Raw genomic sequence first — 13,612 nt, forward strand, 5'->3', positions numbered from 1 at the left:
GTGATAAGCTGCTGAGGATTCTAAGAGACCAATGGTGTATGGGGAGCAGTGGTGCCAACGTTACCATCCGGAGTCACAGAATGTTAGTAAAATGCATGCATTGCCATTGGGTATGAACATGCCCCTGCAGTCTAGACTTCCCTCCCTTTCACTCACTTTGGAGGCCCATGTGTGGGGTCCACCCAGGCACATTTACAACATTGCTGGAGTCGAGACAAATGCCTTTCCCCATTTACACAGAATCTGCAGTACTCCGTTCCTTTGTGGCAGGCTACCTTCTGAAAGAGTTTATCTTTTTAAAATATTGTTTCTGCATTTTGGAGCTCTAACCCATGGAGCAACAGTCCCTTTGCCCCCCATTGCCAGTCCGTCCCTGTATGATGCCTAGGTTACTTACAAAAGAGCAGTAACTCCAATTCTTCAGCACGGAACACAAGCAAAAAGGAAGCTTTTGAAACCCAGGGAGGAATTTGCCTTCAATTTGCACTAACAGGGTTTCTGGAGGTGAGCAAACGGGAACTAAACTGAGAATTGATTAATGACTCTACCCGCACATTACCCACAGCCTAACAACTCAGTGCCCCGGTTCAAGTGGCTGGGTATAAATACATCTTTTTCTAGCTGGGGACGCCAGTAGTGTTTTTTTTTCTCATAGGTTTACAGTTTTGTTTTTGGTAGACTGCTGCTGCCAGTTTAGTTTTGCTAGGAATACAGTAAGGAAAAGCTGAAGCAGGAGATTAGCAGTTGTAGACTGTATATATCTACTGAGACACTGATTGAGGGTATGGTTGCACCTTGATTAAAGAGTTTGCTAATTAACTAAAGCAAAGAGCAGAGGTGTGTGTGTAAATATGTATTATTCATCTTACAGTAAAGTAATGTTCAAGGGAGGTATATTCTGTTGTATATGCAATACTTGTGTGTTTTCTATTAACCAACTGTGGGCTATTTTCGGTGCCTTTTCGTATTCTAAATATCTTATCTATCACTAAGAGTATACTTGGAAGACATTTTTTTTGTGTTTTCTCTTTCACAGGTGGAGATCCCTGGTGTATGCCCCTCATTCACGTCTGGTAGGGGCACTTAACATAAAATTGGTAAGAGTAGACAGTAACTACCTACCTAGGTCTCCCCTGAAATTCAGCCAAAAGTGCACTACTCGTGCTTACCCTACAGGTTGCAATTCAACTCACTTTAGGGTAGTCCGTTATAGCGACAACCTGTAACACATAGGCCTAACAAGGGAATAGAGGCGAGGAGGGCCAATGCTCTAATACAGGGTCTTGCTGATGTACTTGAGAGAAGGTTCTATGGTTGGTTCTATAATTGCAATTAATCTCCTTATAAGAAATCTTTTTTTGTTATGCAACGCCAATGTAAAGTTTAACCATTAACTGTGTGCAAAAAGGAATAAAAACAAATTTGAACAATACATTTAAAAGAATGATGCCCACCCCTGGGTATTAGTTTCAACAAAGTTCCAATTAAGGTCAGGGGGAATGGCTCCTTTCCCCGGTCTTCTTAAGTAACTTCTACAACAGTCCCATGCTCTCCTTAGACAGTCAATGATCTTTTCTTTGTCACTGTTTAGAGTGTTCCTCCCTCCGATATTCAACTTGTACTTGTTTGGGTCCCAGACCCCATTCGCTCCCCCTTTCTGGTCAGGCCCACTTACTTCACTCTCCTGTCAAGTACTGACACGAGGAAGATGATTTGCATTAACATAGGCTTCACCTTGGTTCCAGTTCCAGACCCTTGGTTCTCTGCCACAAGGAAGATGCTTTGGATCGTTATTCCTGTGCATTTTCTCTCTCCTGCACCTACAGCCCCTACCAGCCCTGTGACGTGCCTGTTACATTAGTTGGCGCCGGGACTCTTGGCCGATTCTTCCTAGGTGGTGCTTGCATCTCGACGGGCTGCGCAGGCATCTTGGACGTCTGCTGCTCCAGCTCCATGTTCCTTCTTCCCGGTATCTTCACTGACTGTAGAGGCGCACTTAATGGGCCGCTCGGTCTACCTCCCAGAGGTTGTGCCACTGTCTTCCAGGCCCCAGTCACGTCCTTGACCAGCTCCACAACAGCAGGCAAAAGACTCCTGTCGTTGGCTCCTTGCCTTTGGGAACAGAATGTTCGCCGCTTCCCCAGCGCATTGTCTGCGTTTCCTTTGGATTTCCTGGGCTGGACTGTCATTCATGCAGGTATGCAGCTCTCTTTCTCAAAGTCCTTTGATAGTTTTTATATGACTCTTAGGACGACTCGCCCACAGAAGTATATACCGTTTCTGTATCTTCTCCCAGCCATTCTTCATGGCTCCTGGTGGCCACCTCTTCTCAGTACTGGCCTTGCTGGTAATCTTCATGCTGTGGGTGAACGTTTTCATGCCAGTGCTGGAGTTATTCATGGTATCTGTATTGTTAGCAATCTTCTTCAGCTCGGTAAAAATAACTGGTCTAATGTTACAATAACAAATAGCAGTGCTATCAAGAGGGTGGGGGGTTGGTGGAGGTTTAGGTTCGGGGTGTTGTGCCAACTTTAACCCAGGTGGTCGTCCTTATCCCCAGGAGAGGACTCCCTCCCCATGAGGGTCTCCCACATTAAACCACACCTAAGGGAATATTGGGTAGCGGCCTGGCCTCCTTAGCTTTATGAGAAGAGTCTCCCCCCTGGTGTCAAGTGACAACACCTAGTGAATCATCACAACTGCCCATCAGAAGTGATATGGGCTTGGGATAGACTGGAGTTCTGTTACAACCTGTAGCTTACAGAATGTATTCCAAGAAGCAATATTCCAAAAATACTTTAGACATTGGAGGTAACCAAATCCTGATTTTAGGCAGACGTTGGGTCAAGAGGAAAGCCGTTCATGAGGCTCGGAAGGAGTCTGTAGGACCCAGTGCTAGACCCATCTTATGGCTTTTGTATTGCATCCTGGTAATTTGAGGGACTTGCATCGGGCTGGGGTGGACTTTTTTTTAAAGCAGCGAAAGCACATTTTTGGGCTGGTATAACAGCAAGCATTCATCACACCAAGTTATAGGTACTGGAGGTTCGGTCCACTTGATTACGCATCTGGTGTCAGCCATTGTGAGGGAGGTGGCATTTTTGATGTTTTACTGAGGTCAATGATGAGAGTTCTGTATAAACACATCTGAGCGTGTGTCTCTCAAGTGAGAGCAGAATTCGCCAAAGGCCTAGACTTGCATATGGTCCTGATTGAGGTTCGAGGTGAATGGTTGGCATACATGCACTTCCCCCATTCAGTTAAATTCTTGGCCAAAGTCTTACACTGCAGCAACTCTTACCTTTGATGTTGGAACCGGGGTATAGGAATGTTGTATGGGGGACAGCCAGCCCCTTGTATTAGTTGGAAACATACAATCTCCAAATTACGATATTTCTCACTACCGGACAACCAAATTAAGCCCTTTTTCCCATGGGAGAACTTGGATTCTTAAAATTCTCTCAATTTATCCAGACCTTGGATGCTTACCTATAACTTTGTCGAATACTAGTTTTGAGGATATGGTTAGTTGTATTACGTTGCATTAGTGTGCTGGTGATGCCCTGTAATTTCATAAGCAGTGAGAGAAAAACAAACGCCTCTAACTTTAGCTCTTCTAACAGTATTAAATTGAACTGCTCTAAACTGTGGTGAATGTTCCAATTGCCCACCTTTAGCGTGATTGTAAATTTGTATATGGTGGTTTCTTGTAGTACTCTAGCTTTCGGCACCCATTTGCTTCGCAAAGTATAGTGTAGGTTAACTGTACTTTATACAAATATCCTGATCTACTTGGTCTAAGCCTTACTGCTCAGTCACTCTACCGTGAGGAATCGTGAGAAAGAATGACACAGAGGTATACTGTTGATTGCTATAAACCTTTACTATAGGAAATGTGTTGGAGAAAAGCCTCGCTTTCCCCAACACCAGGAGAGGTTTTCCTGCCTCAACAAAAGTAACTAGTCTCTGTCAAGATGTCCAAAGTAAGTCTTCCATCCAATGTCCAAAACCCTACGCTGACCCTCACACGCTAAACCTATCCATCAAAGTGCAAAAGGGCTGAATATTCTCTAGCTGCCACTCGCAGCTGTAGTTTACAAGTTAAACGCAAAGTTCCAAAGGAGTGTCAAAGAAATAAACAACCGAACGTTCCAGCATCATTGGAAGGGCATTTCCTTCCCCCATGTTTCTTAATTATTTCACAGTTCACGGTCTCATAAGCACCAAGAGGGTGCTCGCCTCCTCTCAGCCTTTCGACCACTTTAAATATATGGAAAGTATTTCATATCAAGAGATTGTCTTTCTTCTCCTTACAATCATTTTCAAGGAAATGTTTTCTCTTCCCCGGGGTTACACATATTTGAAAGGTTTCTTTACATTCTCCTCCTGCTTGCGTTCAGCATTGTGGTTTACAAGTTTAACCCAAAATGTCAAGGACGTATTTCCATGCTATTGGTCTTTCAACTACTTTTAAATAATTGGGAATGGGTTGCCTTGTGGAGAGATGACCCTCCTCTCTCGGTAGAAAGGGATGCTCGCTCATCAAGCTCACAAAAGAAAGACCAAGTAGTAGTTCTTTTCCTGCTTGGTCTTTTCAATCCTTGTAAAGACTTGCTTTCTTTCCCCGTTTGTATTCAACACAGTCTAGGGGTGAGTCTCCTGAGTCAAACAAAAGGGGCCTGGTGGTTAAGACTCAGCTACTTGTATTGTGGGTGCAGGTCCCAGACTTGCATTCAAATTGCCTAGTATACTCTCCTGCAAGGACTTTGGCAATTTTGTAACACTCATATGTTCATATTATTTTCCTTTCGAGTACTGGAACTTTGGCTGCCTTTCATTCAGAACTTCACATGCTCGCGAGGTTCACTCAGCTCCCCAACTCAGGTTCGCCTAGTATTTGCAATTACTTTCAATTGGCGTGCGGTGTACGCCTCAAAGCACCCCAGTGCCCCCCTCTCCTGGCTGCTTCAGCGTTCTCCATGGTCTGTATGTTGCCCAGTGGTAAGCTTCATCTTCTAGCCAGCGTTGTGTAGGCTCTCTGGTCCTCGCACTGCAGCGGCTCGCCCAGTAGAGCATGCCTTGCTCTTTGCTTCCGCACCACGGACCTCCAGTCTCAGAGCCTACTCATCCGACACTGAGACAATCTCGCCTGCTCTCCAGTCTGCTCGGCGTCCCTCTGGTTTCCCAGCTGGCCTTGGGTATGGTGCTTCTCCATCTTCCTGGCTTGTCGGGTGTTTTAAAGTTCCTGCATTGGTCAGCTGTTCGGAAAAAGCCTACACTGTGTGGTTCTCAGCAGGCATGTACTTCATTACTCTGGCTCTCTTCCTCGTCCAAGTGGGCCCATAGGAACAGGTATGTGTTTTGTCTATGGTTTTTAACCCGGAAGTTCCATATTACAATATGCCATACATAGCTGGAAAGGCAATTCCTGGTGACTATTATCCCTCAAAAGGTGGGGAGGGGGTATGACAGGTCTTTTTCTACTGAGCCATTTTAACCCCACCGGGGTTGGTCTTCCACTCGCCCATGTGGTCCTCTCGCAGATAGTCGCCCCCAAGGTTGGAGTCAGGTAACCACTGCCCTTCCCCTGGCCACATGGGGGACGACTACTCTCCCCCGTGGTCTGGTGTCGACTTCGCCAGATGCGTCACACATACAAGTTAGAGTTTGATGACTCTTTTGTGTTAATCCATGCAGGTCCACCGATGGTGGATTACCAGGACCCTAGACCAGCAGTGGTTCTGAAATTCCATCTAAAACTGTGCTGTGCCTGCAAGATTAAGTGCATCAGAGTACCACTAAATGCATGGCTTTGAAAAGTTCTGGAGCAAAACTTTGTGTGCCATGCAAATAGTCAGAAAGAAGCAAGAAGTCAGTGGATGAGTTTATCCGAAAAGGAATATACCTGCAGTATTACGGTTTGTTTCCATTTGTTCCATCTGGTAATGAAAATGCGTAGGTGATATTTCTGCCAACACCAGCATGAAGGCACCACATCCATGAGGGGTGCAGCTGTTCATACGGAAGTCTTTCCTGCTGGCCAGGACTTCACCTTTCCGGCTAACAAAAGAAAAGAAAAGAAAAATTGTTCAACAAGCACCAATGTCACATTGCCAAACTCCTCCAACTCCACATCAAAAATACCAAGGCACCCATCCAAAGACAACAAGCATAACATTTCACCCCCAACATAATCAGCACCACATTTCTCAGCCACACACACATTGAAACACGTGTACACAACCCACCATAGGACTATAGCTAAAAACAGCCCAATCAATTAAGGATCCAAGCCTTACACACTGGACGCTTTGCTTGCACTGAACCTCTCCCTCTACCCAGTTAGTGTCCTTATCTTAAGTATGACCAGTGTGGTAGGCAGAGCATTGGCACACCATACATGGTTCACAGTGTCCGAACAAAATGAACTCTAATCTCAGTTTAAGGGCAGGTTGGTTGAAATGTATTCAGATGGATTTCCAAAATCAACTCAGGTAGATTTTGAAATGCCAACCTATTATGATGTAAATAAAGAGAGAATTAGCCAAACCCAACCAAGGTAAGGTAGGGCGGGAAGGTTTAGGCTCAGGAGGACTGCAAGTGATCTAGGGCTTCAATAAGTACACAGAACACTAATAATTCCAGTTGGAGAGGGCAACTACAAAAATGAGCAATGATTTATTAGGCCTTTAAAAAACACACCAAGTAAAACCTCTAGGAAAATATTGACCGGCCAGCCCTGTGCAAGGCATGACCGTGCTCGGAGCACGGGTCAGAGGACTTGGCGTTAAAGCCATGCCACCAGCCTACAATGTCTGTCCTTTGTAATTTTTCAGGAAAAACTGAGGCATATCTCGCACTCTACTTCCTTGTGGTCCTGGTAGAGGCATTGCAGGTGCTTGTCCTCCACAAACACATTCCGCAGCCAGCTTTTGGTGCAGGGCCTGAAGAGGGACCTTCCCTCCTTCTGCATCATGGTCGGACAGTGCGAAGTAGGCCCAAGAGGCATTGTAGAATCTTCAATGGATCTTTGCCCTTGAGGGGCGCAGAACTGAATTTTAGAATTTCAATTTTGAAACATTTGTAACATGCACACAACAAACAATCGTATCCTGGCGCAGATGGTAATATTTCATGCAGCAAGAACATAATCATGATAAGAACAGATGACAGCTTGAAACAGACAAGTCTCTGCTGTCGGCAGATGAAGAAAAGAGCACACTGGTTTCTTTGAAAACAAAAATAGAACTTGTTCCATCTAAAACATGGATAAACTTACAAATAGCTCGGAGAGCAAACTCGAGAACTCCCAACACTGCAGCGTGTGTGAAAAATCTGAAAATGGCTGCCAGACGAGGGGCTTAGGGCGAGGACTGTCATTGGATGGGGGCAGTATCACCCAGAGGACAGTGATTGGTTTAGGGAGAAAAAGTTTAAGTGAAAGTGAAACTTTTTTCTTTTACCAAGGATTCCCAGCCTGACTATCCATTCCATCCCAACCTATTCCTCCTTTTGTGTCTCCTTAAAATCTCTCCTTCTCCACTCCCTGATACTCTCATTCCCTCCTCCACCTTCTGCTCTCCCACCCCGCCCCCCGTTTTATCCTCTTCTTACCCATCTCTCCCTGCTTTGTTTCCTCTTAAGTCCCCTCCCATCCTCTCTCGCCTTCAGCTTATTCCACTTCCTGTTCCCCACTTTCTTCCCCTCTACACCCCCTCTTGCCTCATTTATCTTCACTGGCAAATTGTTCTAATTGCTGTATTACTGGTTTGACTCATATTTGCAATTGCTTCTACTGTTATTGTATTCTTGTTATAATGTAAAGCGCTTTGGCGTAAAGCGCTATATAAACACAAACAAAAATAGGGAACATTCATGAGCATGTGAATCCAAGCCAGACCCCATGCTGGACAAAATTAAGTTCCCCAATTAACAATTCAATGATAAACAAATAAATCCAGTCTCAAACCTCCATACATTAAAATTGACACTGCATAATTCAAAGACTGATGTGTTTAGAGAAAAACACTCATCTCATGGTCAGAGTGGAGTCCCTGAATCACAGTTCGATATTTACAAATATATCTGGCTTCAAGTTGCCGTAGACCCCATTCTCGGTCATCTCTTAGGTCACTGGGAACCATTTGTAGACCAACACACTTGACATATTTCATGAGATCCATTTGTGAATTTCTTGCCAATGAACTGCTAAAGGTAGTCTCAGATCTTGACTCGTTCTTGAATTCAAATGTCTGTATACATAATTTACATACGGTACTTGCTAGATAAATTCGACCACAAACGCATGATCACTAACCATAAACTTTGCACAACAATTGATATATTCTCCAATTACAAATGGATTATTTAAATTTCCAACTTGTTACAGGGAAAAGCAAATTGACATTGATTACCTGTGCCACACCTATGTAACCCTGTCAAATTATTCTGCAACCACGTCCTTTTCGGCCTTTCTGGTTATCTCATATATGGTGGGAATGGAACAGATTTCAAAGCTGGCAATCCGGTAAACTCAAAAGTCAATTCATCATTCAAAAAGTTTTGTTGAAGTACTAGGCCGAGCGTTAATAAATGCCAATGTTTTCTAAAAATATTATAAATGACATAACCGACAGTAGAATAATGTATGATCATTCTCAGTCTGTATTAATTGCCCCATTTCTTGGTATCAAAAGATCCTTCCTAACCTTATTGAGCCCACTTTCCTGAGCAGTTTGGATTTCTTTTGACATAACATTCTAAAAATAAAAATCTCTCAGTAAGTATTGTGCACTCCTGCCGGAAGGATGCTACAATTCAGACTTTCTGTATATATTCCTTTGTCGATATATTATTGATAACACTCTTCTGATGACTAGTGCCAAGGAGTACCAAATCTGTTACTGCGTGTTTCCCAAATGTAGACGATTGTATTGTGAGATAGGCATGGAATCAAGAGAGACACAGACTCCGATGTATTCGTTTTAAAACCTTCATTTACAAAGGTTCCTGGGGTGGTGGAATGCCCGACTAGCCCCAACTTTAAAAGTATGGTTCCCTTAACTGATGTTTCTAATGGCAGTCGTCGTACAATAGTCCAAAATAAAAGTCTGTGACTAAACCTATGCTTGCCATCATGCTGTACAAAAATGTGATAGGAAGTTTCTTGGAAAGGAAAAAACAGTGGTTCAACAAAAATGTTGAAATTAAGGTTGTTTTCAGGTGTTCTTCTAACCAGGTGCAATTTGGTCAACGTCACAAAGAGGGGTATACTCACCAGGGCTGTTCGTACGACCTTCTCCACAGGGCCCTCATAGTGAATTCAAACACCTCCATTGTCTCAAGAGTTCATTGGGGTTCCCTTCCCCAAGCTTTAACTTGTTCACTTTCAGCTTTCAATGCAAAAACACAGTCAGTTTCTTCAATAGGCTCCTATGGGTTCCCTTCCGGCTTTCAAAACACAAAGCAGCTGGTCAGGATGTGCCTTTTCTCATATACACTACTGTAGGCGCTTTACTTTTCCCTCAGCGCAACCACTCGGACCCTTCGCCCCGCTCTTAGTTACTTTCACTTCCTTTTAAAAATGTTAACTTCAGGTGCTTCCGGCACAATTTTCCTATGTTCCTTCGTCATTTCCGTGAACACTTGCACTGACCTTTCTTTCTAATCTTGCTTGTGCCGCTTGCATGCTTTTGCTCACTGTTACGCCTGCTTTTCTTTCTTTTCGGGACCCTTGCACCCTTTCCATATTGTCCTTTCCTTCGTGCCTCTTGCACCTTCTCCACAGGCTTCCGTCCCTCTTTCTCTCAACTTGTTTCAGTCCAACACACAAGCGTGTCTCATGCTTACAATGCTACACTGTTACTTGTATCTTTGTCAGAGTTTTCCAATCAAGTCTATAAACGCCTACTCAAACGCATGCTTCTTTCCTACGCGATGGAGTTACCTTGTGCTCTTCAAAACCCGGCTCGGCAAAAGCTTCGACTCACTGAGCGGACTTCTGCGCCACCGCTTGACTCCAACTCTTCGCTCTGTGGTCAGGGTCTCACCCACCTGCCCCTTGGACACTCCTGGGTTGTCTCACCGACCCAGGAGAACGAGCATTCACAAACAGGTTCTGTGGGGCACCAGCACGCCTCTCGGCTCCCGTGTATGTACCCTTCTTGTCTCTCTGGAGACACGGCTCCCTCCCCAGGCTTCTGCCCTTTTGCACAGCAGTCTCGGCATCCCAGATCTCTGGTCCTGGGTAATACTGGTGGCTGGACTTTACTCCCAATTCGTTCTCCTACTCGCTCATAACCTGTTTCAGACCACACCTTTTATAGTGAAAAGACCAGTCAAGTGGAGTCCAGTGTGAATGGTTTCTAATGAATGCCTGACCCTGCCCGACTATTAGTGGGACAACTTCAATTTTTTCTATGGTAGGTTTCCCTTACCTTCCCCATGTTATTCCTATAGGTAATCCTTACCAATCCTAGTTGCCTCTTCCTCGTCTCAGTATTTAGTGGAAATGGGGAAGGGGAGATCGGACTTGACATTGGTGGGTTAGGTTATTACAAGGTGATTGGTAAAGACTAGAGAGAAGACCCTTGACCCTACTTTGTTAAACGAGAGATGAATCCCTTTTTATTACTTATTCCCCATGTCACTTGCTCGAATATGCAAGCACTGGCCCTTAAGACCCCTCCTAGGATTTGGAAAGGACAAAGAGATAGAGACTGTTTGTCTCACCTTGCTTCCACCTTTCCCTAGGGTTGCTATGGGACAAACTGGTTGTCTTTTCCTTGGGCTGGGGATGATGGGGCCTGCATACCCCACAAAGGCTTCTAGGATTTCTGCACCTACTGTCCCACTAGAATACTCTGTCTCCCCTAGGGTATTCTCCTAAGAGCAACCCCGTTTCCCCCTACCCAGGTGATCTCCCTCGCTTTTCCACCACCAGGATTGGGATCCAAAAGCAATGGCCCTCCCCTGGCCACCTGGATAGAGGATTCTCGGGGCCTACATGGGAGAATACCCTTAGGTTTCTCACAGTATCCTAGTCACTTCTATATATAAATGCAAATCTAAGAAGTTCATTTCTTTCAGTTGTGTGGTACAGGTAAGTTTAATACCAAAGCTGTTAAGAGGTAAAGTAGGTAACAAACAGTTGGAAATTCCTCCATTTCCCTTCCACATCAGGGATATATAGTTTATAAAGGAATACCACATCATGAAATGTGAAGTAAAGTCATAGTTTGCTATAACATTAACTTTTTGTAGAAACCCATAAAAAAGGCTTGCCAGGGAAGGTGCATAAATCGCACCCATGGCAACCCCTCTAATCGGTTTATAGATTCCACAATTAAAGAGTATGTTTTTGTTGCTCAATGTGAATTCCAACATATCATTTAACATTGCCAGATGCGCTGAATATGAAGTCTATTTGCATAAGTGTATTCAATAGTCTTTAATGCTAGGTCATGTGCTATAATGGTATCGTATAGAAAAAACAAATACAAAAAAGAAATCAGAGGCAGAAAAGAACAAGTTTTTTTGGCTGAATTTTTGTGGTATTTTGTTACCATTTAAAAAATAGATAATGGGTTGGGTAAGGGTATAACAAAAGTGTGAGAGGAATATGGAAGGGGGCCACATGATTCTCCCACGCATTAAATAACTGAAAAAAATTATAAGTTACTCACCGTAGTGACTACCGTACCCTTAGTCCATAGTCCCCTTTCCTCCATACTGTATGGGCTTCCCTTCCAAGGGACGGGAAAAAGAACCTTTTACACCAGAAAAAACCTTCCCCTTTATATTTAGAGGCGCGCTGGGGTGCGGCCCTGGGAGCATGCGCTGCCCTGACTCCGCCGCCACACCTCAGTCCCCATTGACGCGTCGACAATATATTTAACATTACCTAATGACACCAGTATTATTAGGGGGAGGTTGGTGGGACATATGGAGGAAAGGGGAGTATGGACTAAGAGTACATTAGCCACTATGGTGAGTAACTTATAATTACTCTTACGTCCCGTCCCCTTTCCTCCATACTGTATGGGCGATTACAACTGATTGTAGCCGCAGGGTGTAGAGGAGACCCTCCTTAAGCAAAAAGGTTCTAGAGAACCGCCTATCCGAACGCCTATCCGAAAGCCGCGTCAGATCTAGAGCCGGCATCCAAACAGTAATGCTTGCAGGAAGCCGAGGGAGAGGACCACGTGCCCGCCCTGCTTATGAGCTTCCAAGGGACATGGCGCTGGAACGCGATGACCGTTGCTCTGGCCCCGACTGCGTGGGCATGCATGTTGGCTGGGAGCGGCTTGTGCTGGCCCTTGTAAGCTTCTTTGATGGCAGAGACCATCCAGCGGGATATGGAAGCCTTAGAGGCCTGATAGCCTGGTCTTGAGCCTCCGAAAGTGACAAACAGTGTGTCTAATTAGCGGAAGTCCTTGGTCCTGTCCAAGTAGAATTTCAGGGCACGACCGACATCCAGGCAGTGCAACACTCTCTGTGCTTCATCCTTGGGATCGGGGAAAAACATTGGCAGGACTATTTCCTCGTTCAAGTGCAAAGCAGATGGAACCTTGGGCAGAAATGCCGGGTGCGGCCGCAGAACTACCTTGTCCTTGTGAAAAGGTAGTATATGGTTCCGAGGCAACCAGCACCTGTATTTCGCTGACTCTACGAGCTGAAGTAAGACCGACTAGTAAGGCTGTCTTGATGGTGACCAGCCTGATGTCCACTGACGCCATTGGCTCAAACGGTTTGTGCGCCAGGGCGCCCATGACTATGTTACGGTCCCACACCGGGTGCTGTCTCTTGACGGGCGGGTAGAGCCTCGCAAGTCCCGTCAGATGTTTGACGATAGGGTTGGAGGAGGAAAAAGTGCCCTTCTCCGAGCTGTAAGCCCCAATGGCTGCGAGGTATGTGCGGCAGGTGTCCACCTGCATGCCTGAATGGGCGAGGTGCGCCGAAAAGCAGAGCATGTCATCCAAGGTGCATGCCATTGGGGGGGGGGGGTCGATCCCCTTGAAGTCTGCACAGTGGGAGAATCTGGTCCATTTGCTTTTGTACTGGGCACTGGTAGCTTTGCTCCTGGTGCCTAGTATGATCTTCAGATTGGCCTGTGAGAGGCTAAGGTGCAGAAGCGTTACCAGCTCAGGTACCATGCTGTGAGGGCTAGCTTCCCTGGCGCAGGGTGGATGACTGCCCCCCTGCTGTACCAGAAGATGTGCTGGGCCCATCGTGAGGTGAATCGGGGCACCTCCGAGAGGCTGAGCAGCTCCAAAAACCATGGATGGCCGGCCATCATGGAGCTATTAGGATGATGAGGAGTTGATGAGACTCCTTGATTTTGCGAATTACCCTATGAATCAGGGGAGTGGGCGGAAAGGCGTAGGCTTTCATGCCGGTCCACTGCAGGTGAAATGCGTCACCCAGAGAGACGGGGCCCGACCTTCCCAGGATGCGAACTGGGACACTTCTTGTTGTGCCAGGTGGCAAAGACATCCACCTCGGGGTGAACCCACCTGTTGAAGATCTGAACAACAAGGTTGTTTAGCTGCCATACGTAATTGTCCGCTCCCAGCCTGCTGAGCCTGTCCGCTTCCAGGTTGGATTCCCCCGG

The 13,612-nt window shown here is 45.6% G+C and overlaps 1 protein-coding gene across 5 annotated transcripts in view; it reads right to left on the reverse strand.

Moving 5' to 3' along the window:
• Positions 1–13,612, reverse strand: part of NCAPH2 (non-SMC condensin II complex subunit H2) — an 899,214-nt gene that overhangs the window by 563,010 nt on the left and 322,592 nt on the right. For all 5 annotated transcript variants that reach the window (XM_069629493.1, XM_069629491.1, XM_069629492.1 and 2 more), the window contains one exon: positions 5,906–6,060. In XM_069629493.1, coding sequence (XP_069485594.1) covers positions 5,906–6,060 — 155 coding nt within the window. The remainder of the gene's footprint in view (positions 1–5,905; positions 6,061–13,612) is intronic.

Source organism: Ambystoma mexicanum, chromosome 12 (genome assembly GCF_040938575.1).
Source record: "Ambystoma mexicanum isolate Mex_15411 chromosome 12, UKY_AmexF1_1, whole genome shotgun sequence".
Classification (NCBI taxonomy): Eukaryota; Metazoa; Chordata; class Amphibia; order Caudata; family Ambystomatidae; genus Ambystoma; species Ambystoma mexicanum.